Raw genomic sequence first — 26,853 nt, forward strand, 5'->3', positions numbered from 1 at the left:
CCCTGAGTTGTGGTGGCCATAACAAGCTTCTCCTCTCTGGGCCCCACTATCAAATGTCATTTCTAATCGGGCCATGTTTACCCCAGCACTGAACTTCCCAATTTTTTCCTGCTTAGTGTGATGCAAACAGAAGGGGGAAAGCTATTCGTTCATTTCTCTTTTATTTTCTAAAGTGTCATTTCTTTTCCTTGCTTTTTTTCTTTCTCCATTCGTTCTCTTTCTTTAGCAGAAACCCTTGATCTTTCTTTGGATTGTCTGATTATTAGCAGAAGAGGCTATCAGAGGTCTGTAAGTTTCCTCCTCCTCTGCATACTCCCTTCCATTTCTTAAAAATGAACTTTGAGAGATCAGAGTTTTTCAAGTACCCCTCACTTCCATACTTTCCTCTTGATATTCTTCAAGTTGCCAGGAAAAAGATGCCATTTTTCGCTCAGTTACCTAAAATGCCAATGACACGTGTGTGAGTGATTTCTACATAAATTGCTATTTGTATAAAATGAGAAAGGAGAAATTCTGAAGTCAAGAGAAAACAGCGCTGCAATCTATGAATGGCCTAGTGGGGTGTTTCAAATGAATGGTGGCCAGTGGCCAGCAGAGGTGCCTCCCGGCTGTGTTTCATTAATTTCAGTCAGCCATAGAATTTGGAGAGAAAGATAATTTTCCTATGAGCATGTAAAAGAAGTGCTTTGAGTTGTAAGCACCTAGCAGGCTTTGCCCTGTTTTAGAACAGCATAAATGGGTGTTTTTATAACCACTGTGGGCCAATATTTTTGGAGTCAGTGGAAGCTCCAGATGGAATGGAAAGAGAAGGGGTTTTCCCCTTCCCCTCTTCTTGAGTTTTGCAGAACAATCCTCCCTGGACACCCTTGACAAAGTGTTCAGTCTCCTGTTTAGTTCAATGTGCCCATACTTGTTATAGCAGGATCTGAAGGGGTCTTTCTTACACTAATAGTCTTTTCTACAGATTTCTGGTAGTGACTGTAGGATGAGGCTCATATGTGAAAAGATCTTGAATCTGCCTCATCTCACCCTGAGAAAACTGCTCTCAGGTCCTTGTCCTGGGGTATAAAGAGGAAAATACACCGTGAGCCCAAGTGTGGTTAGGAATTGAGGGGACACAAGGAACATGGATTCTCATGGTCTTCCCCATTCTGGAAACTTTCATGATAAGGAAGGTAAGAGGACATTCCAGCATCACCATGTATTTTGTAATTTTGGCCAAGTGATGGTGTTTCCTTGGCCAGGGAATTGCACCTGGCCTTAAGAGGTACCTCCATGGAGAACACCTTCCTGCCTAGCACAGCTGTTGATGGAAAGAGGTTGTGTCAGGGCGGGCAAGCCAAGATCAGGGCACAGATAGCAGGGAGAAAAACAAACAATGGTGCCAGGAGTTCTTGTCTAGAACTCCTTTCCAGACTTTTATTCCAAAAAGCATGAGTGAGTATGCAGTAAAGAGGAAAAAAAATGATCCTGCTATTTAGCATTCAAACAAAACTCTCAAAAATCTGAGGTTCTAACTGTGACAGGATTTGTACAGTTCAAGGACACAGACTCAGCTACTTCCAAACTTTGCTTTGGGATGTTCAACAAAACAAAGTTGTAAACATCTTGCACTAGTCCACACAACAGTCCTCCAATAGGATTCAAAGGCTCAATCTGGAGGGAAAAGACTGAGACATTTTCCTTCCTACTATTCTCTGTATCCCAAGTCCAACTTAATGCCAAATTAAATCTAGATTTTTTAAAAATCGACTTTTACTGGAGGAAAAGGCAGAGCGGCATTCCCTGAAACAGATATTTTAAGGCCAAACTTATTATTTGGGGTTTTTTCTCCTTCGTTTTGCTAATTCAAAACAAAATGTCTATCATTCACGCTAACACCAGCCTTTAAGAGCTGGAGACAAATGGAGTCTGAATATTCACGCCAGCATGGTACAAATGAGCTGTAATTTCAGGATGCTGGCTGTTTCTCTGACAGGGGAAAAGAGAGGTTGACTAGTTTAATATCTTTGGCTGAAAACACTTTGTTAAAGAGGGATGGAGACGGCCAACATTAATATCGAGTCCTGTTATTTAATGACCAAGAATGACATACTGTGGAATGGGGCATCCTAAGTTTGGGGAAAAGTGTGTTTATCATATCCAGAGGATGCAGAGAGGGAGTGAATACAAACATATGGTGGGCCTGAAGGAAGGAGCTCTTCTAAAAGCATTTTCTCCAAGTTCTTCAAAGAATTCCTCCAATAAGTATATTATACCCATGATTGTGAATCTGATTCCATCACAGACTCACAAGATTTATAAACATAAAGACATTTGTTATAATGAGAGACTCTGGGGACATATCTACTGCCTCCCCCAGATTGCTGGCTAATGGTTTAGAAGGAAAACGTGCAGTTGTAAGTTGGGGTTGATGGGGGAGGCTTGTGACCACTTTAGCACCATCTGTCCTTTCGCTTGTTCCTCAAACATACATATTCAGTCACTCATTAATTTATTCACTCTACAGCTATATATTGAATTGGAACTTCTCCATCCAGGGCTGTATTAGATCTGGGCTGCATTAACAATTCTGGTGTTCCTCCATTCCTTCCTATAAAATGGACTCTTTTTTTTTTTTTTTTTTATTCAATGCAGTGAAAATTTAGTGACTCAGATAATATATTCATTGACGTAAATTGTGATTTCTGTTACTTTATTTTTCATTGTCCTCATCTTGACAAAGAGTCATAATATTTTACATTTCTCTGCCCTCTCATCCACCTATCATTCTAATTATTGTGGTTTATAGGCAAAACACTGTAGTGCACTGGCTATATCTGTAATTCTACTTTTCTGAAAACTCTTTGAAGAATGATGCTTAATCGCTCCCTTCCTTATTTGTTTCCTAAATTCTGGTTTTCATGAAGAATTTTTTAGGGGGTGAACATAACTGTAGTATCAAAATAATTGAAAATTAAGAGCAAAGTAAGGGTTTGTGGCATTTTTATTGGAATGCTCATAAGAATCAAAGGTGAGAGACCCAAGGAGATTCACCATGAAACCAGTGGCCCTTAAGCCACAGGGCCCCTCACTTGAACAGACCTTTGCCACGCCCCTGCCTAATTTTTTACATTTAACTTTGTATTCTCCTTCTTAAAGGCCTCCCAAGTAATTTTCAGGTCCTGCAATATCTGAGTCTGCCCTAAGATTGACACAAACATATAATCTTGGGTGATTTTGCTTCCTGTCTAAAACTAATTAAATGAAAAAGCAAAGAAATAGTCAAAGTGTGAAGTGATGTAATTTATTTTTTTTAAGGTTTTAGGACAAATTCAGCTTATTTTCTAAAGTGAACCTCGCTTAAATGAAATAATAGATCAGTTTGCCAAAGCCCAAATGAATATAAACAGAAGATTGATTTTTATTTCACTAATAAACATCAAATATGGACTCACCCTAACATCAAGCAAGCCAAATCCTCCTGACAGGAAACAGCTTCTAGTCGGGGGCGTTTGTAGAGGAGCATAGATCCTTCAGGCAATCACATGATCATTTCATCAACGGGGTTCTCGCCATAAGCTACCTCGTAAATATTGTGCATTTACAGGTCTTGTGAGACGTAGCATAGTGTTGTGATGAAAAGCACAGACTCTAGGGCTAGGCTGCCTGGATGTAAATCCTAGCTCTACTATTTGCTAGCTCTGTGACCTTAGGCAAATGACACACCTGCTCTGGGCCTTAGTCTTTCTATCTGTAAACTGGAGACAATAAGGATTGTTATAAAGATTTAAACTGATATTTATAAAGTTCTTAGAACTGTGCTGGGTCCATAGTGCGTGCTATATAACCGCTGGCTAACTAAGTAAGCTCCGTCTAGAGTGCACGCTAATATGAATCCCCTTGTAAGTTTGTTCTTGTAAGTCCTCACAGTGCCTGGCCTGACACATGATAGCCATTAAGGAAGGACTGTATAAATCAGGGGTCACAAACCAGCAGCCTGAGGCCCACACTGACCTGCAAATGTGCTTCCTTTGCCCAGCATGGTTTTCTTAAAATTTTGAATTTGAATTCTTTTAGGGATGCATGCATTCTCCATTTCTCCATAGGCCACCAGTCCCCAAGTTTGTCATCCCTGGTGTAAATGAGTGAACACGTAATACATGAGCGCTCCTACAGTTAGCAACAGCTCTATGGCTCATTGCAGTAGGCATATGGAACCAATGAGCCATTTCCACTCCCTGAGGCCCTACCTGATTAGTCTACCCATTCCTATTTATATACTAGATGTCACAGAACAGAAATAGAAAATAGGACAATTTGAATAAGTACCTTCATGAAGCAGAGATATGCACTGCCTAATATCACAAGATCATTTTCATCACAGACGGAGTTAACAAAGGCAGTGTCAGCCATGGCCAGCTAGGTTATGCTGGGGTCAGGGACAACTCAAAATTTCAGTGACTTAAACAACAAAGGTTGGTCACTCATGCTTTCTCTCTAACCCTGGATAGGCTGGGGTCTCTGGTCCACATCATTGCCATCCTTACTTGGGGACCCCGGCTGAGAGCTACTATCTGGAAATATTGCTGGCTACCATGGCAGAGAGAAAAAAAACTCTGAAGGGTCTAATATCAACAATTAAATGGTCTGCCCCAGAAGTGACATAACACTTCTGCTCACAACTCATTGGCCAGAACTAGTCACTTGGCCCCAGCTGACCACAAGGAGGCCAAAAGTACAGTTCTAGAAGGTGCCCAGAAGAGGTAAAACAGGAACACAGGGCAAACAGTGCTAATCGCCAGAGCTGTGGAATTTTTGGAACTTGGGAGTTTTAGGCCAGAAGCTTTTCAGTAAGTTCAACTCAGCAGCCATTCCCATGCATCTATAAAGGCAGAGCAAAACACCCAGCACTGTGAGGGGATATCAAAGGAGATGGCAGGCCCTGACATTAAGCAGCTTCACACTTGCTCAAGAGAAAGAGAGGTTATAAAGCATTTGAATAACAAAGTCATATAGTATTGACCATCAAAAAGAACAGTGCTAACAATGCTGCAGAAGTTGAAAGTGAGGATTATTCTGGAATAAAGATAGGACTGAGCTACACTCTAGAAAAATATATGGGATTTGCAGAAGGAGCAGAGGGCACTTCAGGTTACAGGAGAGAGGAAACAGGGACAGAGGCCCAGAGGCAGAAATACCAGCTGGATTGTAGCAGAACTAAGGAGTTGGCCTGGCTGTGAGTTGTGTTTGCATGTGAGTGTGAGTCAGGAGAGGCATTGGGTACGGTGGAGCCATTCCACGGAGGGCCTCCGAGGTCGACAGGAAAACAGGATGGTGGCGTATGGGGGAAGATCATCCCTCCTCACTAACCCCCTTCGTAACCTAGGCACCTAAACCTTCCAGACATCAGCTTATTCCCCAAACCAAGAGTCATGGATGCGCAACCTTCCCAGATCCCCAGGGCAGTCATTGAATGGAGACAGTAGTAAACCTTGGGTCGCTCCTGTTTCCAGTTTCAGGCATATTTGATCGCTCATCCTGCTAACAAAGAATATTCAAGTTCAAGTGAAACAGCCTCTCATTGCTGGGGTCAGTTCACCCCTTTTGCTGTGGAACATCTGTTTTTGAAATTCGGCTGAGACCCTGACTTAAATCTGATTAACTTAAAAAGCAGCAAGAGAACATCTTGTTTTCATGAATGTCCAGGGGCTGTGTGTCAACAAATTAAAGGTCTGTTTGCGGTACTCAAAGTAGAAAAGCTGGTCGTGAGATATTCTGCCACTGGAGTAAATTTATTACGGGCTGTTCATTTCTTAGAATTATGAACCAAAATTTGAAAAAACAAAGTGGACCAGCTACATTTAAATCAGCAAATTTCTGCTTGATGGCGGGTGAGAAACGTGCTTTTGTTGTCAGAAGGTCACTGAGCAGGATGATTTCTAGAAAGATGTCCTCCACTTTAGCCGTGTGAAGTTAATATCTTAAGTGGATTCCCTGTGTCTATATCAATTCCAGCAGACAGTATCTCATAGGTCATTATTTGTACATTACTTACACAGGATCTGAGGTTGGAGAGAAAGGGTGAGAATAGTTCACCATCCCTCAAACCTGACTAGCTACTTTACTCTTCATTCCCTTCTTTAGGACAGAAAAGTAGAGAAGAGTTCGATTTATCAGCACCTAGAAGAGCATGTGCCTGGCACGTAATAGATGTTGCTATATATTTAATAAATACAAACTCCAGTCTCATACATTTATGTTCCCTTTATGAATGCATGTCTGTAGTGTATTAATATCATTCTTGTTTGAAAAAGCTATTACTGCTTATATCGTATTTTAACCCAAAGAAAACCATTCGTCACTCCTGTAGTTCTCTCATAGCAGTTTGTATTTTTCGTTCCTAACCCTTGTCGCAGTTTGTATTTTATTTATTTATTGCCTGTCTCCACCATCAGACTATAAGCATGGTGAGGGCAGGATAGTTGCATTCACAACTTATTTGCTACACCCAGTAAGGTAGCAAATGGTACTTCATAAATATTTGTTGAATTTTTTATTGAAGTTATCATTGTGATGATGGTTGTAGAGCCTTTACCACTCTTGAATATATATGAATTTAAACACAGTGAAGAAGACATTAGGGCTTAAAATGCAGTTGAATGTGGAGAGGTTTTTTGTGTGATGACACGCTCCCATTCATTTGGCCATACACTCTCTTTTTTTTTTTTAACATCTTTATGGGAGTGTAATTGCTTTACAATGGTGTGTTAATTTCTGCTGTATAACAAAGTGAATCAGCTATACATATACATATATCTCCTCCATCTTGCGTCTCCCTCCCACCCTCCCTATCCCACCCCTCTAGGTGACCACAAAGCACCGAGCTGATCTCCCTATGCTGGGCAGCTGTTCCCACTAGCTATCTATTTTACATTTGGTAGTGTATATAGGTCCATGCCACTCTCTCACTTTGTCCCAGCTTACCCTTCCCCCTCCCCATGTCCTCAAGTCCATTCTCTAGTAGGTCTGCATCTTTATTCCCATCCCACCCCTAGGTTCTTCATGACCTTTTTTTTTTTTTTTTTTTTTATATTCCATATATATGTGTTAGCATACAATATTTGTTTTTCTCTTTCTGACTTACTTCACTCTGTGTGACAGACTCTAGGTCCCATACACTCTCTTGAAGGTCATGGTGGGATGGGTTGGTCTAACCATCTCTATGTTCTCAACTGAAAGTTGTCAGCCCACATCTGCCATGTAGCTGGCCAAGATTAATGTCAAAGCACATGGCAATAGTTTAGGATTTTTTTTTCTCTCAAATAGTTAGCTCATTCCTGGTAGAATTAAACCTATGACATTAGCCTTATTAGTAATAAATTTTGATCCAGCAAGCTACGTGGTAGAGGCAGTACAAGGATCTACAGTCAGAAAGATGTTTCAGGTGTCTGATGGGCATATAACTTAATGTGCTTGTCTGCTGGTCACTGTTGACCTTTCTGATGGTCAAGCAAAATACCAACACTTTAGCCTGAGTGGGAACAAAGTGGATTCACTTGCTCTATTTTACTTTGGCTGCCTGTGTAGACAGTGTTGAAATGGGACTGACTTGTGGGTTCTAAAGAATCTCAAGAGAAATGCTCATTCATTTACAAGAGGTGCAATTCCACATTACTCTCTTGCTTTGTATACTTGAAAACATTCCCAAAGAAACAAAGTTGGGTGCAGAAAAAATAATGGGAGAAAAGAAAAATAATACTCTGAATTCTGAACAATTCTACTTTAATAGGTTGATCTGTCTGCCAGCTGGCCTCAGTGTTGACTACTTGTAATATATACTTTTGGTAGGCCGCAAGTAGTTCTTGGAACTGTTTATATTAGATTGCAGAAACTTAATTATTCTAAAATTGGCAGGACTCGCTTCGGTTACTTAATACAAAGTTGCTTAGTCATCTTTATACATGGTGTGGACAGCATGTTTAAGTGTGAAAAATTGGGAAATGCAAATGTGCTCCAAAGAGATTACAGGTCAGGTAGAAAAATAAGAAGGTATAGTTGTTTCAAGATGCTTGGCAGGTGGTTGCCACATGTTTTAATTTGACAAGTTAGGTGACTGTTGAGTTGAAGTCCTTGATTACAAGTATTTTCCCATTTTCTTTGTGGATTTTGTCAGAAGTAAAAAGCTGCTGCTGCTGCTTGTTAGATCATATTCTAATCCTACATTTTGCAAAGTACATGTTTCCCAGCAAGAGTGTGAGGAACTCTAGAATCAACCATTGGAATAGCTTTTCTGTTTTCAGAAACAAACAAAGATGTCATTTCAAGCCGGTCATCACAAAGATCCTTCTTTTGAATCTTTTGATTTGAACACTTTTCTTACTGTACTTTAACTACTGCCTTCCAAGTGCAATACAGATTTATAGAGCTTCAGCAAGGAAAGAGGCAGGCAAAATGAGTTTCTTCCATGTATTTTAGAGTCTGAAGTGGCGCCAGAGGTCTCCACTTTTTCCAGGAATGCCCATGGCAACCTCACACTCTTCCTGTGACCTGGGCAGGGGCTCCTAAGAGAGATGGTGAGAAAAGATAAAGGTCCTGTAGCCAATGGGTAGTGACACCAGGCCTGGGAGGGTAGGTTCCCAAGAAAACATCCAGAACAGTGCCTTATGTTTCTAATTACTGAGCATGGTTACAGAGTAAAATCAGGCAACACTTTTTTAGACTGATGGAAGCATTTAAATCAGCTCTGAATGTCAGTGTTTTCTAATTATGATGGAGGAGTGGCAAGGCATCTCCAAAGGCCTTGGAAATTTGGGGCGTTTCAGTGCAACCCTAATTCTCTTCTTTTCTTATTCAACATATGTCTTCTTTGTCCTTCTTTTTCTTTGAAGGTCCCAGAACAGACTGATTCCCTCAGTTACAAATGTCTAATACCTCTCTTTCCTGAAAACAGAATGTCTTTCTAAGACAAGTTTCTTTTCCACTAGAAAACAACTACAACTACAAACCACAATATAAAATAGAGCTTCCTAGTGAACCACCATCCCCAAGGTTACTAAGACCTCACCTGGAGGCATGGCCTTTTGATCATGTCTTAGCCAAGTTCATCTGTTTACCAATGAAATCCAAAAATAAGCAATGCCCCGGAATCCATTTTAATTCAAGTGTGAACTTAGTGCTGACTATAAGAAAAAATAGTTAAGAACTTTGAGGGATCACAAAAATGAGTAATAACCTCAAGGAGATTATAATCTTCTAGGGAAGACAGATATATACTTAGTAATTAAAATACCAGCTCCAATAATGTAGGTATCAGTACAAACTCTTATCAGTGAGTACACAGTTCAGAGATCCTGTAGTCTCGTGCTAGTCTTAAGCAGGCCTGCACTATGAGCCATTTCTTACTTGAAGGAAAGTCCAGAAATTCCCAAACTAACAAATGGGTGAAACTACCATGTAAATGATTCATGTGAAAGGAAGGAGGAAGCAGTCTAGGCACTTTTCAATTTATTATTTAACTTCTTTGCAGATTTACATGTTTAAATTGTGTGTGTATCTATTATGTCCAAAGACATAAGGGATAATGTCCCTTGGTTTGGTTTCAAAGCTTTTCATCTGAGATTATAAACTCCCAGAAGATAGTTTCTAACTCGCTTCCGAATTCCAGAACACAATAAATGCATTTGATGATCATGATGAATAGATGTTTAACAACTTACTAGGGAATAAATAGTCCCTGATCGTAATAGCATGTCCTCCATGTGCAAAAATGTTGCCAGAAACAAAGTACCTCTAAGACATACCTTTGAATTTTTCCCAGCAGTGTAAATGGATTTGCATCCTGCCATCTAAACTCTGTCACCTTGCTAATGTCTTATATTAGCAGGATATCTGGCTAAGGCTCTGGATCTTCTTGTTGATCACTAAATTGGAAATATTAGATGAAAAAACCAATCACAAAGAGCAGACTCATGGGTTGCTGATATTTTTATAGCCAGGTAGATCAGAAAGGCCAGAGTCATGCACAAATACAACTATTGTTATGTAAAATATAATGATCTCTGTACCATGTCTATAACTGGTAAAGACCCATGGCCTCTGATCTTTTGTTCCAAATAAGCCACTCTTAGGCCTTGTTATGCAATTCGAAGTGTGATCTCTCTTCAGACAGTATCTCAGCTTCTTTTGCATTCACTGAGCATTCATTTCACTTTCTCAGTTGCAAGCGTGCTCAGAACAGCAAGATTGCAGATCCAAAAGACACTCCATAGGAGAACAAAGAAGTTACTAATGAGAGGATTAAAAGAGCACATCAGTGCTTTGACAGGCTGACCCTACCATACCCCTCACTGTATTCCATCTTCTGTAGGAGATTGTAAGGTCTTTGAAGACAGACACCATGTCTTACACATCTTCATGTCTCTGAACTGCCTAACGTTACTTTCCGTGGTAAAGTCATTTTGTATTAGGAGTTGGAAGGCTTCACAGGGGGGCTGTCCAATAGAGCTTTCTGTGATGACAAAAATGTTCTCTGCATGGTCTTACATGGAAGCCACTAGACACATGTGGCCACAGAGCACTTGCAATGGAGCTGGTGAAGCGGAGGCACTGAATTTCTAATTTAATTTTGATTAATTTAAATGTAAACTGCCTCATGTGACAACTGACAACCATATTGGGCAGCACAGCCTTAGAATCTCAAAAAATATCTTTTCACTACAGCCCTAAACAGATGGCTATTTCACCTTTACCTGACTATTTCCAGTAATAGGGGTTCACATTTTCTCAGCAGCCCTACCCATTGTCGAATAGTTCCATTGGGGTCAGGATCCCACCCTGATGTGACATCAGAATTAGCCTCTGTTATCAGGCATGCATTTAGAAAGCACATTTATGCATTCTTTAAGCATAGCTATGCATTTATTTTCTTACCTGGGTGTAAGAAATTTCTTACAGATTGGTGTAGAATTTCTGTCTGTGGTAGGATTCGCTCCCACGCCTTTTGATGCTTTTTCTCTTCCTTAGGAACCAAGAGAGCAGCAGTGACCACATGCCTTTTCTGATTTGATATGTTCTGTTCTGTGTCTTTCGGCCTAATTCTCCTGGAATTTGCCAAAGAAAAGAATTTCAAACTCTCGAAAAGGGTGCCAAAGGAATTGTGTTCCAAATTTTCACTTCTCTTGCTCTTCTAAGAAAACTTTTCAGGTTGGCTTAGAGATTGGCCTAAATATCAGTCCTGGTTTTCCACTGATTGGTCATGGTTAAGGAACTGATACCAAAGCCCTATTTGTCTCAGTCTCCTTTCTTTAAATAGAGGTGAATCTACTTTTCTTACTTGGGAGGGTCAATGATAGCCATGGGGTTTTGAACAACTTAAAGTGTTCCAAATGGGTGGTAACACTTGGAGATGACACATAAAATCCCTAAGTGTGTGGTCTTTCCCAGTGTGGAAACCAGTGTAGACAAACACCATTCCTTCACAAATCTAACATGCCCAGTACCTGCTCCTCCTAAGGTGGAAGAGAGGCCACAAAGACATTGACTTTTGTTACATTAAGTCTTTCCATTCTCCTGTTTGGCAAATGGAGAAATACAAATAGAGAAAAAGTAATGATAAAAGACTGAGCAGGGGAGGAAAGAAAAAACAAGCCATAACCTGTTAACCTGCTCTTAGTAGGGCACTGAGTTCTAGATTCCAATGATGAGAGAAAAGAAGCAACTTGAGAAGTCAGAGCTCCTCAGGTTGACCCCATTCATTCTTATTTCTATGTTGCTGGTCTTGACACATATGTCTCGGTGATTGCATTTTTTTTAAGTAGCACAGATTTTTGGAACAAAGTGGTGAAGGTTGAGCTAAAGTTAAGTCCAAACAGTATGTTAGAATCCATGTGTTTATTTGGTTTTTGATTCCCAAATGAACAATTTAGCTGAGAAAAGAGCAAAGCAGGTTGATAAATTGATTTTTTTTTGAAAAAGACAAAAGTTCATTTTCTATAGTCAGAAAGAAAACACTGCCAGATTTACTGCCACTACTGCAAATGTGGGTTTGTATAATTTTTGAGATTCATATATAGTCTATTACCAAGGTCTTTAATTAACTTTGTAAACACTGATCAGTCAGTAAAGTACAGAGATGAATCAGCTTGAGTTAACATTTTCCACTCTCAGAATGGTAAAATCGAGAATAAAAATCCAACGGTTCAAATCAGCTGCAATTCCTGAGTGCCTGCTATGTCCCAAGAGTGAAAAGATTTTTTAAAAGACTGTGTCTATTCATAAGATACAGAATCTTAAGAATGAAAGCATGTGGAAAGTAAAATATAGGTAACATATTTAAGTAGTAGTTAGAACAACTAATAAGCAGTGGCAAGGCAGTAGATTATTAATTACCAAAATGAATGATGGATATTCAAGTAGTGAGATATCACTACCAAACTAGAGTCCTCAGGAAAGGCATGAAGGCAGTGAAATCTGAGCCAGAAATGCACAACTGAATAGAATATGGACGATGAAGAGGATAGGGGCTCTCACTCCAGATGGATGGAATGGTATGAATAAAGGAGCAGAGGTAGAAAATTATACGGCACATTTGAGAGGTAATAAAATATTTTTATCTAGGGCGCCATGGGATGATCAGCTTGAAAGGAAGGTGAATGCTTTCTAAATCAGAAAATTAGAAGAGAATGCACAGAGGTATCCAAACATTCAAATGTGCAAAGAAGGAAACATGTACATGCCATGTGTGATGCATCCATCTTTGCTGGATTGGAGAGCAGGTACAGAACCGTAGTATTACATAGAGTAGGATGAAACCTTGGACGTTATCTGTCCAACCATTCCATTTTACAGAGAAGAAAGGCTCAGAGAGGGTCATCCCATGTCTCCTAAGTCTGAGTCCAGGTCACTGTTTGTGGAATGGGCAGTTTAAGGATTGAGGTGAGTGAAGATAATTTGAAGAGCAAAGGTGGAGAATCTGCTGGCGTGTGTTATACCCAGAAATCACCTGGTACATACAGGATGAAGAGAGGCATCACTGAGTTGCAGTGATGGCCCAACTGAAGTTAACATAAACCTTTAGGATAGACGAAACATGGTCCCTGACTTTCTCCCACAAAGCCTTGAATCTCAAGAACAAAAACCAGAAAGCAAATGATGGGTGTGATCCAAGGTCGAAGATGGCTATGATCGGCCTGGTAGAAGTTTAAAAGAGCAAGAAAGTCTGAAATAAAAGTTCCTGGAAGGCAGGAACCTTTTCAGTCTTCTTCACCATTATATTTCCAGTGCCTAGAAGAGAACCTGGCACATAGTAAATGCTCAGTAAATGCTCATCGAAAATTGATGGTATAAATGTTTTTGTGGGGCTTCATGGAAGTAGTTGGACCATGTAATTTTACAGTGGGTATACAATGATAACTAGTCAAACAGGGATCTAATAACAGTTATCAGTGTTGAAAGACTAGAGTTCCTTGCAATAACAGAGAAATTCTTATGCTGGAGATGAGGGCACAGTGAATAAGAGGAGGAAAGTATAAAATGAAGAAGCACTAAAATTTCAAAGAAAAGTATGCAGTGAAGCGGTCCAGATATGATCATCCTAGTTTAAGAATCTTACCAAGAAGTAACAATAAAATAACAGAAGTTTAATACACATTTGCAAGGTTTAATTTAATTATCCCCTAGACATGATAATTCTCTGAACTAAACCAAATAGGTTTGAAATTGAAGAGGATTGAATAATTTTTAAGATCACTTCTTACCTGAGTTTAAATGATCCAATGAATTAAACTGGAGATCACTGACAGTAGTCTTCTCAGAATTTCTCAGTAGGAGGTGGGGGAGGGAGGCACCCTTACCTACTTCCTGAAAGGGAAAACAATTCCTAGAGGGGAATAGTGAGTTAGTTCAAGAATATTATTGTGGTTAAGAGCACACACTTTGAAATTCTTTAAAATGGGGATTATAATAGCTACCTCACAGGTTTATTATGTAGATAAAATAAGAACACATATTTTTAAATGGCCCAGCAGAGCTACCAAGCCACAAAATGACATGGAGGAAACTTAAATGCATATTGCTAAGTGAAAGAAACCAGTCTGAAAAGACTACATGCTCTATGATTCCAACTACACAACATTCTGGAAAAAGCAGAGCTATAGAAACAGTTTTATAAAAGGCAATGGTTGCCAAGGGCTGGAGTGGGGGAGGGAGGGAAGGATGCATAGAAGGAAAACAGGGACTGTTTAGGGCAGTGAAACTATTCTGTGTGATGCTGTAATGGTGGATACATGACATTTTGCGTTTAGCAAAACCCATAGAATGTACAATACAAAGTGTGAAACTTAATGTGATCCATGGACTTTAATTAATAATAATGTATTGATATTGGTTCATAAATTGTAACAAATGTACCACTGCAAGATTTTTTTTTTTTTTTTTTTTTTTTTGCGGTACACGGGCCTCTCACTGTTGTGGCCTCTCCCGTTGCGGAGCACAGGCTCCGGACGCGCAGGCCCAGCGGCCATGGCTCACGGGCCCAGCCGCTCCGCGGCATGTGGGATCCTCCCGGACCGGGGCACGAACCCGTATCCCCTGCATCGGCAGGCGGACTCCCAACCACTGCACCACCAGGGAAGCCCCACTGCAAGATTTTAATAATAGGCTGTATTAGTTTGCCAGGGCCGCTGTAACAAAGTACCACAAACTGGGTGGCTTAGAACAGAAACTTATTATCTCACAGTTCCAGAGGCTAGAAATCAAAGTGTCAGCAGGGTCCCTCTGAAGACCCCAGGGAAGGGTCTGTTCCACAACTCTCCCCCAGCTTCTGACAGCCTCGGGTGTTCCTGGCTCTCCATATTCTCATGGCATTCACCTTGTGTTTCCACATTATCTTCCCTTTGTGTATATCTGTCTCTATGTCCAAATTTCCCCTTTTTATAAGGGCACCAGTCATACAGGATTAGGGCTATCCAATAACCTCATCTTAACTTGACCATATTGCAAAGACCCTATTTCTAAATAAGGTAACATTCTGAGGTGCTGGGGGTTAGGGCTTCAACATATCTTTTGGTGGGGAATACACATTTCAATGCAAACACAGAAAAAACTGGGCAGGGGTAAAGGAGAGGGAATATATGGGTACTCTGTACTTTATGTTCAATATTTCCTTAAACTTAAAACTAAGAAATAAACCCCATTAATTTTTTTTAAATGGTTTAAAAAAATGCCTCAGCACATAGCACATACTCAATTAATGTTGGTTACTTTTGGAAGTTGCATTAACTTATTCAGGGTCCCTGACAGAATAGATTTTATTCTTGATGCATTCCAAGACCAATACTGGCACTGCCCTGAAATCCCAAGGACTTTCTCCAACCCATTCACCATTCAGTTTATGATGATTTGAAGATAGATAGAGCTTAGCTTTCTCTACAAATTTCTCCCCCCAATAACAGAGTACTGGCCTGCATGCCACCACTTCCTGCCTCGACTGTATTTACACCTGTGTGCATGTGCACGCCCACACATACATGCACATACACACAGGCACACACGTACACACACACACACCCACGCATGCACACCCACATACACATCTAAGAGGGCTTCTTACCTGCCACCAACCCTGTCCCAAACAAAAGCAGAAACAGTAGGTCTCCTTATAAAGTTGTCACAGAAAATAACTCTAGTGAGGGCCACATGCCCATAAAGGAAAAAGAAAAAAGCTTTGCAAATGTAAGACATAGTAATAGTTAGAATTCTTGATTGAAAGATGCACATCAGAAATTAAACTCAATTTTTTTTTAAGAATCCTAGATTGGATTTAATAAATAGACTTTAATTCCTAATAGAGGGAGGGAAAGGGAGAAGGAAAAAAAAAAGTGTCAGAGAATGAGACAAATAAAAAGGGAAATGACAGAAGAAATATTGATAAATATCCCCCCCCCCCAAAAGATGTTGAGAGGGAAAAGTAGCAAGAAGGATAGGGAAGGGAGGAAGCTTCAGGATGTCCTGGCACGGAGGCAAGACCCAGGAGGTCCACTCGCAGCGCCATTCAGCTGGGCCACGGGCTTGGTGGTGTCATTACCCAAAGGAAGGGCCGCATGTTAAGTGATTTGAAGTCTCTAACATTGACTTATTACTTAATTGCAGTAGCATAGGCATGCCCTGTTTCAAGAAAATCTGGTATTGAGAACCCATATTGAAAAGACAGGTATATCAGAAGGTAATTGTTCAACTGCCTTTGTAAAGCGCCTCTCTTCCTTTGACAAAAGGAGTCACATCAGGGTTCTTTCAATAGCATGACTACAATCACCCCAGCCCAAAAATTTAGATTTTCATAAAACTTTTCAAGAGCCCATCTGTCACATTCATTGATACATACATCCCTTTGCCTGCGTTTCTCTTTCAGGCTACTCTGTCCACTTGTGGCACTCGTGAGTTTTACTGTTTACGGAAGCTCTCTGCCTTGACATTTCATCACTTCGTTGATGGAGAGTTTGTTTCCTATCCAATGTTAATGGAAGGATTTCAGCATTGACTGGTGGTCGGGGAGGAAATGAGAGATTACTAGCTGAGGCCATGGAAGCCGCTGCTCCCAAAAGAGGGGGAAAAATCACTTACAATTCTCCCCAGACATGGCTTGCCTCACTTAGGAACAGTGCCAGAGAGGTTCAGAGAAGCTCTGTGATATAAGGGTGTGAGGATTAAGGAAGATCTCTGCTCCATCCTGGTGTGAGACCAGCAAAGAGCCATTTTCACAAGCACACACATCTTCCCACTCACAGAGCCAACACACACACCCCAGCAGAGAGTCATCCCCCACCACACGGTGCACAGATGTGCTTTCTCTTCTCCCTCAGGTACACCCGCCACATGTCCACCAAGCAGAACCCAGAAAGGCACCATCTGTGTAGACGCTTCATGTAGCGCTCACTCCCTCTCTGCCTCCCCATCCGTGCCTCACATACACACGCAGCAGCGTTCCATGAGTAGATAACTGGTTGGGTAGAGTTTCTTTCCTTTTTTTTTTTTTTGCGGTACGCGGGCCTCTCACTGTTGTGGCCTCTCCCGTTGCGGAGCACAGGCTCCGGACGCGCAGGCTCAGTGGCCATGGCTCACGGGCCCAGCCGCTCCGCGGCATGTGGGATCCTCCCGGACCGGGGCACGAACCCGTGTCCCCTGCATCGGCAGGCAGACTCTCAACCACTGCGCCACCAGGGAAGCCTGGGTAGAGTTTCTTTATGGTTGAGGAAAAGAACACCCGAGTAAGTAATAAAAGCTGAGAAGTAGGAGGAGGGAACGGGGCGGCGGGGCGAGGTGGGAGAAGTTGCGTGGGTGGAGAGCCAGTGAGCGTGGCCGGCCACAGTGGCCACACGGTGTTAGTCAGCTTCACCTCCCCTGAGTGCTCCAGGGTGCTGCTGGGCTCGGCCAGCCGTGTGCATCTTCGGCCTGCTTGCGGATATTCGTTTCACTGCTCATTGGCACCTGCACCAGAGGTATAGGCTGAGCAACAGCTGCCACTGCTACCAAGCAGCCAGCATGACTCCTCTGCTTAATGAGGTTGGAGCGAGACCCAGAGGCTTAGAGGCTGCTCTTCAAGCTACTTGGATAAATTAAGAAAAGTGAAATTGTTTGCTTATAGACAGACCTCTTTCTCCCATTTCTGTTTGCTGTTGCTATAGTTATTCCAGAAGTGGTTTATATACAGCAAAAGACTTTACTGGAAAAAGGAATGAGAAGCCTTTGCTCTCACCACCCAGCGTTCACGTCATTGAGGTTTGGTCCCACTGCCCCCAGGGCTGTCCTCATGCACCCTGCACTGCGCTCAGAACAGGAACCCACCCCAGGGAGACAAACAGCCTCTCAGGAGACCCTCAAATCACTCTTTTTTTTTTCATTCTGATAACTATGGAGAGATCAGACTGGAAAATAGAAATTTTTTCAGGGTTGATGGAATAATTTTTAAAAAAGAAAAACTGATCCTTTCCTTCATAACTAACAAAGTACTTGGAAAGTACTCTTTCTAAGAGTTAGATAGAAAAACACTGTAAAATAAAAAAAACCCCAAATAAGCACCCAAATTTGAATTTGTAAAGGATTTATAAGCAGTATAAAAAATACCCTAGGGAATAAGAAGGGGGGGAACATTCAAACGTTGTATAATTCTGTTTTGGTTGGCTAAGATTTTATTTTTGTTTTTGTGGGTTTTTTAAGGGGAAAAATGCTTGAAAAATAAAAGAATCTGACAATTTAAGAAGGTTTCTTAACTAGGCTTCAAAGTCTAAGTTTTGCTTTTCACTCCCTCACACAAAGATGCCATTAGGGGATGGCTTCAGATTTTGCACGTCTCCCTATTTTCTTACGCAGGGCAAATGGCTCGTCTCATGTGCACAGAAAGGGCTGGAAAATATTTTTTGTGATCTGAGTGCAGCAGAGAGTCTAGGATTCCAGAGGAAGTGGAGGCCTCCCGCTCCACACAGGAAACAATCTTCAAGCAGGCCTTAAATGCCAGATTCCAGGCCGAGTTTAACTAACCACTGACAGCTCTGTAAACAAAGCAAGGACAAAAAGAGCCCGCTTCCCCTTTTCTGGTAGTCATTTTGGGTTTGGGGGCTGCAGGGGAATTCTGGAATACTTGACTCCATGGCACAGAAACGCAGGAAAAGCGGAATCCTCAGTTGAAGAGCTGGAAAGGGAAGATCTTTCTGGGATTAAAACTATCACGGAGGAGGTAGGAAAGATAAAATGGTTGGGTTACAAAGAGCTGCTACTTTTGAGCTTTGAAAACAGTTTGATCATATGTAACTGCTTTTAAAAATGCTGCTGCGTTATGTTTATTCGTGGTATTATTGCTGTGGTCTTTATTATCATTTTGATATTAATATTCTTTCAGGATATGCAAATTGTGCCTGGATACTTATTTCTTTCTTTTACTTTTACTTTTCTTAGTTCCTACAAATTCCTTTTCTTGCCACTTTTCTTTTTTTTTCACTCTTTTTCTCCTTTCCTCTTTCTTTGTTCACTTTCTTATAACTTTTGTCTGTAGTTCAGCAGGTTACAAAGAACAAAACCATTCAGTAGCTCTCAAGTGAACCCAGCAATATTTCAAGTCTTCAAACCTCTCTGTCTCCCCCCCCTTTTTTTTAAACTGTGATCTGGAATTTTACTTATTTGTCTCTAATAGTTACATGAATGAGGCTGAATTTAACACATAAAGGACAAGGCTTGGCTTGGGAGGCAGAAATTGATCACTGGCTACCTCACTCATCTTTTAAGGTGTTTTTCTTAAGAGTAAAGAAAAAGGGGATGAAAAAATGGTTAGGGGCTGAGGCAACTCATGGGAAAGAATCCTCCAACTCATCTATGATATTGATTCTACTTCTTCCCCTTTAGATCCAGACATTATCTGGTCTCCCTAAATCTGAACCCATACCATGGATGATTTTGAACGTCGCAGAGAACTTAGGAGGCAAAAGCGGGAAGAGATGCGTCTGGAAGCAGAAAGGTAAGGATCTGGGTTCAAAGGTGTCTCTATTCTGTTATCCACAGTATTGGTTTCAGGCCTCAGAGATCATCAGCCTCAAGGGCCAAATGTATTGCACACTGAACTGTTTGCAAAAGCAGTTATAGAAAATGTTCCTAACTGTTAAGACTCTAAATTCTGCACAAACAAACATCAAGAAAAAGAGAGATTGGAGAAGAAACAAATAGTTGCACTGAATCATTGTCTTTCATATTAGAATTTTTAAATGACAAAAGCAATGTATGGATAAAAGTTTTAAAAGCACTTACAATATTGAAATGACAGAAAAATGACAAATATTGAATGTTGAAACCACTCTGGAAATGGAAGTCTTCACTCTAAAAGAATAAAGGCAATAAGACCCAGATGGATCTTATGACAAATTTTTTTTCTTATTAGAAAAACCGCCAAATCCAGTAATTCACATATGATGGGTTAATAGACAGTAGAGTGCGGTACTGTGGAGATTCTGAGTCTAGTTGGAAGCTGCTGTGTTGTGTGAGGCCCCTGTTGTGGTGACTTACAAGGGCAGGTTGGAGAAATAAAGCAGTAATATGTGGGGCAAGGGGTATAAATGCATATTTTAAAATTTTAGGCCACAGAGCAAAAGACAGTGGCATTTAATGTGACTTAACTCAGATGTTCTTTTGAGAAAGCAGAGTAGGCACTCACAGGAAGAAAAATGTTAAACAATGATCTTAAAAGCAAATCAATTTTGCCTCAGTAATTCCAGTGCACAAGTGAAAAGATGGTAGTAAGATGACCGCTTAGTGATCCTGTAGCAGAAAACTAGAAACTTACACTTACAGCAAAAAAGTATTTTTAAAAAAAATTTATTTATTTTATTAATTTATTTTTGGCTGCGTTGGGTCTTTGTTGCTGTGCGCGGGCTTTCTCTAGTTGTGGCGAGCGGGGGCTACTCTTCGTTGCAGTGTGCAGGCTTCTCATTGCAGTGGCTTCTCTTGTGGAGCATGGGCTCTAGGCACGGGCTTCAGTAGTTGCGGCACATGGGCTCAGTAGTTGTGGCGCATGGGCTTAGCTGCTCCACGGCATGTGGGATCTTCCCGGATGAGGGCTCGAAGCCACATATCCCCTGCATTGGCAGGTGGATTCTTAACCACTAAGCCACCAGGGAAGCCCAACAAAAAGTATTTGAAGCATAGGATCTACCTATTTGTATGGAGAATTCAAAAGAAGAAGGTAAAATTACTGCCTTTGATTAACTTGGTCAGAGTAGGCTGCTATATGGCACATGGTACCCTGAACAGTACCTGGGCTCTGTAGGTTCAAATCCCAACTGTCACTTATGAGCTGTGTGGCCATGCACAAGTGACTTCTCACTACGCCACAGCTGCCTTATTTTTTTTTTTTTTTTTTTTTTTTTTTTTTTTTTTTGTGGTATGCGGGCCTCTCACTGTTGTGGCCTCTCCCGTTGCGGAGCACAGGCTCCGGACGTGCAGGCTCAGCGGCCATGGCTCACGGGCCCAGCCGCTCCGCGGCATGTGGGACCTTCCCAGACCGGGGCACGAACCCGTGTCCCCTGCATCGGCAGGCGGGCTCTCAACCACTGCGCCACCAGGGAAGCCCCTGCCTTATTTTTAAAATAGGCATAATATCTATGTAGCTTCTGTGGTTGTTGTGAAGATTATTGAACTTCATAAACAGCCTAGCCTAGTACCTGACATAAATGGTATGCTACTATTTTTTTAACCATTATCATTAGCTAAACAAGTAAGAAACAACAGAGCAATATAGTCAGAACTAAAAATTAATACCAAGAAAAGAAAAGGCAGTTATCATCCTGTGATGAAACCAGTCAGGAAAAGCTCCCTGGAAGTGGAGAGCCATGGAGGGAGAAACAATGGTGATGACAAAGAGTAAAAGGGGAGCCATGTAGAGGAGGGAGTAACATCTGCAAAACTCAGAGGTGGAAATAAGAATCCCGGTGCAAGAAACCTGTTAAGTGCTTAAGGAAGAATGAGTTAGACTCGTACATCTTGGGTATCTCTATTTCATATAAAAGGCAACAGACAGAGACTTAGTCGGGGAGCTATGCGTACTGGGGAACGTTATCTACAATGGGCTAGAGTGTGGGTGTACTGGAAGAGTTAGTATTGAACACATGGTGATGAGGACTGAATCAGGGCAGCAAATATGGAAATGAAGATCAAATATGAGCGTCTTTAGAGGGAGAATTAGCACATCTTTCAGGAGATGGAGAAACTCAGACTCTCCCACAGAATGTAAGTCTGAGGAGCTGGAAAGGGAAACTGTGAAGTATTCCATTCTTGGGTGGGCGTGGGGAGAGTGTTCAATTTCAGGTAGAAACCACATCCAATCGGAGATTTCCTCCAGGCATTGGGAGATAGAAATTGTCAATCTTTGTTCAAAAGGGGAGAAAAATGATTATTAGAGAAGTCAGTTTGGGCACACTCAGTGTGGCAGTGGTAGCACAAAAGCAGAAAATGGATGGTAGTGATAGTGACATGAAAGCAAGTAGAGAGAGAGAGAGTGGGAGGTCATTAAGACATAATGGAAACCGTCAAAGGAGACAAAAACTCAGCGAGTGGGGAGAACCAGGGAGAGTATGGGGCACCCATTCTTGTTTCTTTCTTTTTTTTTTTTTTTTTTTTTTTGCGGTACGCGGGCCTCTCACTGTTGTGGCCTCTCCCGTTGCGGAGCACAGGTTCCGGACGCGCAGGCTCAGCGGCCATGGCTCACGGGCCCAGCCACCCCACGGCATGTGGGATCTTCCCGGACCGGGGGCATGAACCCATGTCCCCTGCATCGGCAGGTGGACTCTCAACCACTGCGCCACCAGGGAAGCCCAGAGGCACCCATTCTTGAGCGTACATTGAAGCCTTGTAGGTGGTGTCCAGGCCCACTGGAGCATACCTCTTATCCTTTCCAATGATGTGTTATGTGACCTCAGTTTCTCCTGAAATTCTATAAAATACTGTTCCCAACAAATGTTTATTCGGCATCAGCACTGTGCTAGGAACAGTGAAAAAAAGTGGGGAAATATAAATAGACATAGTTTCTGTCTTTATGTCCCTCATGGTGTGCTAGAAAACCAAAGTATAGCAGGATCAGAAAACAGACCAGGCCAGAGTGTAGGGTCAGGCCTAACAGAATTGGGGCTTGGGGGACTCAGGAATAGGGACAGGAAATTGGGCATCAGGCTAGATCAGTATCTTCAGCTTCTTCGTTTGCTATGTGAATTGGGAAACAGGGACTCAACGTGAGAGGAATAATAGAACTAACTTACTGTGGTTATACCCATACTGTAGTTACAGGGAATAAACTAGGTTCGTTTAGAACCAGGATTTTGCCTAAGAATTTTCCACACATCTACATGGTTCATTCCTTCCAGTTTTTTGTTTTGTGTGGAAGGATATGTCTCTCTTTAAAGTCAATCTTAAAAAAAAATGTACCCAGTGAAGCTTAGTTAGGTACCCTTAATAACCTAAAATAAATTCACACAAATTTATAATATACTTGTATAACTTACATTTCTGTCTGTATTAATTCTTTGGGGATATTGTATTTCATTTGATTCCTTTTCTTTCTTTTCTTTTTTTTTTAAGAGAAATACTTAAGTACTTCCTTATATTTGTACTAAGTTTATCTTTTCATGTTTCAAGGTGAACACTTTAGTTCTGTTATTCTGGAATTTGTTAAGCAAGTCCATGTTCACCCTTTAGGATTTTGTAAAATCTGATCATTTATGGGAATAGTGAAGGTCAGGCTTTATGGTCCAGCCAACTTTGATGGGAAATTTCAGGGTGTGTACAGGAAACAGATGTCCAGAACCAGAAATTAAACGCCATCTAAAATTGTGGTTTTGATCTGAAGATAAAGGGCATATAAGACCCTGGGCAAGTCCCTCTTCCTTTAGAACTTGGCTTCTTCATCTGTGACAGGAGAGGGGGATTGGTGATAATTTTTATTTTCCTTTTGCTTTTAGTATTGTCTAATTTTTTACAATGATCATGTATTACTTTATTTAAAAACAAATAAAACAATAAGGCAGATTTCCATTTTGAAAAATGAGATTCTGTGACCTTATGCGTAATACCTGGGGCCAAAATGGACTCTCCTTTGGATTTATGCAACTAAAAGAAAAAACTCAGCCTTGATCTGGAGTGGCCCCAAAGCTCAGAGCTGCAGGCTCATTCATTCAGTCACTCATTCAACAAAATTTTTTTTTTTTTTTTTTTTTTTTTTTTTGCAGTAGGCAGGCCTCTCACTGTTGTGGCCTCTCCCGTTGCGGAGCACAGGCTCCGGACGCGCGGGCTCAGCGGCCATGGCTCACGGGCCCAGCCGCTCCACGGCATGTGGGATTTTCCCGGACCGGGGCACGAACCCGTATCCCCTGCATCGGCAGGCGGACTCTCAACCACTGCGCCACCAGGGAAGCCCTCAACAAAATTTTATTGGGCTTCTACTCTGCTTCAAACTTTATTTTGGGGCACCAAGGACAGGGAAGCAGAATGACAGAATTGGGAAAAGTGTGCTTAATGCTTTTCAACCTGTATAAAAGCAACTACACTGTATCAAGCAACTATACTTTTACATCCTTAAATGTAATATGTACTCTGATATTCACTGATAATTTTTAAAGATGGCTTATGCCCTTTGTATGTTGTACCCCTGCAGAGAGCATGGGGGAAATGGTAACACAGAGAAGAGACTGTTGACTTGTCCACTTCTTACCCACAAAGCCTTTCCAAATAAAAATACCCTGTTATTTTAATTAGTTGTTATTGAGTTTGACGAGCAGGTGCTGTTCTAGTTTGCAATGACAAATAATTTAAAACCTGTACTCTCACCAGATGTTATAACCACAAATTAAAATAAACCAGACTCTTACGCATTTTATTCCTCAGAAATAGAACTTTTAAAAAGATTATTGAAAAAGCTAACTGTACTTTTGGGCCATGCTGGCTTTCCTGGGTTTGGGACTGACAATCATTCACTGCATCACAGCTGCCTTGAGACTCTTGTGCACACACCTCATTCTAAGAGTTTGCAGTCCAGTCCATTTCAAATCATCTAGCCTGCTGTAACCTAGACTGGGAACCTAGTTAAATCAAAAATGTCCTTCCCTTCTTTGTCCTGCTCCTCATCCTATGCATCTTTTATTCGGTCATCCAAAAAATATATTGAATAGGTACAAGATAGTAAACTGAACCATAGGGATGCGTTCTCACCAGTCCAGGCAGTGTCCCAATAGTCACAAAGCTTATATCATAGATGAATTAGTAACTTTAGAGCCAACTTGACAAAAAGGGGAAGAAAAAAATTTCAGCAGGCAGAATGGATGGAGCAGGTAACCAGTGAAAATCCTAAATGCTTTGTTTCTAGGCAAAAGATACTATTTGTACACATCTCAAATTAAACTGTATTTCTGAATCAATTACTTATTTGAACAAACAATTTGTTTTGCTGTCTATTATTCTTCACCTATCTCATGGGAATACAAAATGAATGGATATATTCAGCTTCCCTTTCTGTTTCTTTTATTTCAATGCCTTTCTACCTTTGTCTCTGTACTTCTTAGTGCATCTTAATGTGTTTTCCTCTGGTCCATGTGCATCTTCATCAACACTTGATCCACTTGTTTCCATTCCAATCTCCTCCTAATCATCTACCCTGGATTATGCATGCATATCCTTTTATATCATCGGGGAATACAACATTTTCAAAGGGAAAAATGTAGTGGAAAGGGATGCATTTTCAAAGAGGTCAAATTCAGCTCTCTTCCTTTTCAACAAGTACCCCAAAAATGCTTTCTTTCTACACTTCTCAGAGGATACAGGAACCTTAGGAAGGTGACCTTAGGAAGGTGAGAAGCAGGAATTTGCTGTTGAGTGAAGAGTTTTGAGGATGTGATTGGTAACAAGGTCTGAGGGAGGATCACACTGTCTCAGCAAGAAGAATTCACACCAATTCAAATTGAGCTCTTCTATTATATTTGGCCCAAAGGATTTTGAGCTTTGCTGAGAAACCTGCAGTGATGGTTTATCCATGAAGAGATCTTCAGTGAGACGTACTTTGCCCCACATTGGGCTTATTTTCACGAGCAGCTCTCTCACTTTTCAAGATGTGAATTCATTGCATTCCCAGCTCCTGCTTTCCACACCCAAATGTAAGTTCCTCTTTCTGATCAGAAGAAAGGACCCTATTGTACAGTTGTTATCAGATTCAGAGGCTCATAGACATAAATAAAGGGAATGAAAGCACTCTTGCTGTTGTCATCGTTCATACATTTTTACGGGCCTCTGAAATACACTGATGATTAGACATTTGAAAGTAAATATTTTTACTTCACTAAAAAAGCAAACAATTTTTTAAAGTCCTCTGAGTCTAAGTAGTTGCCTCCCAGGAGTCTATCACTGAAACATTTTACATGATTTAACAGCATGGCCAATCAACGATTACACAAAAACACTTTTGTTTAAAATACTTAGCACTGTGACCTTGAAATTTCAAATCAAAATCTTTTCAGATGCAGTTTTTTGTTACTCTGTAATCAGAGAATTATTTTCCATTCGGAAGTTAAATAAAATATTCCTTGGAAACAGTCTAAATTATTAGAGGAGCTAAATTTGCTCAAAACTTCCCTTTAGGTCTCTCAGAAAATTCATCACTCCAGGGGGCAAAAAAAAAACATATTAGGATTTGTATCTACATTTCTACTTTTAAGTTAAAAGATTTTTTTCAAGTAATTCATTTGAAAGAGACTTAAAAATATTGCTGTAAGGTTTTTATGTTTATTTGATATTGTTTAGGGTCAGCCTAACTTGAACGGAGGGGCACTGAAAATGAGGTAGATAATTTTTTTAATAGTTTTTTTTTTTTAGATGTTGGGGGTAGGAGTTTATTAATTAATTTATTTATTTTTGCTGTGTTGGGTCTTCGTTTCTGTGCGAGGGCTTTCTCTAGTTGTGGCAAACGGGGGCCACTCTTCATCGCGGTGCGCGGGCCTCTCACTATCGCAGCCTCTCTTGTTGCGAAGCACAGGCTCCAGACATGCAGGCTCAGTAGTTGTGGCTCACGGGCCTAGTTGCTCCACGGCATATGGGATCCTCCCAGACCAGGGCTCGAACCTGTGTCCCCTGCATTAGCAGGCAGATTCTCAACCACTGCGCCACCAGGGAAGCCCCACCTAAGAGATTTTTAATTATTTATTTGTGTCCAGCCACATGAAGAATCAATATATATATACATATTCATATGCTCCCTCTCTTGTTCTCTCTCTCACTCACTCTAAATAGACATTATTTATTACCTCTGTCAATTTACAAACAGTCAGATTATAAACAGTGAAAATGGCATATTTGGACCAA

At 41.0% G+C, this 26,853-nt stretch overlaps 1 protein-coding gene across 8 annotated transcripts in view; it reads left to right on the forward strand.

Annotated features, from left to right (window-relative positions):
* Positions 1-26,853, forward strand: part of CALD1 (caldesmon 1) — a 184,845-nt gene that overhangs the window by 73,599 nt on the left and 84,393 nt on the right. For 4 of the 8 annotated variants that reach the window (XM_079711077.1, XM_079711075.1, XM_079711082.1 and 1 more), the window contains exons 1-2: positions 18,558-18,709; positions 19,372-19,483. In XM_079711077.1, coding sequence (XP_079567203.1) covers positions 19,413-19,483 — 71 coding nt within the window. In that variant the 5' untranslated portion in view covers positions 18,558-18,709; positions 19,372-19,412. Of the gene's footprint in view, positions 1-18,557; positions 18,710-19,371; positions 19,484-26,853 lie in introns of those variants that run through there. The other 4 variants (XM_079711081.1, XM_079711078.1, XM_079711080.1 and 1 more) reach the window with 1 other exon arrangement.

This window comes from Hyperoodon ampullatus, assembly GCF_949752795.1.
Source record: "Hyperoodon ampullatus genome assembly, chromosome: 9".
NCBI classification, from domain to species: domain Eukaryota; kingdom Metazoa; phylum Chordata; class Mammalia; order Artiodactyla; family Ziphiidae; genus Hyperoodon; species Hyperoodon ampullatus.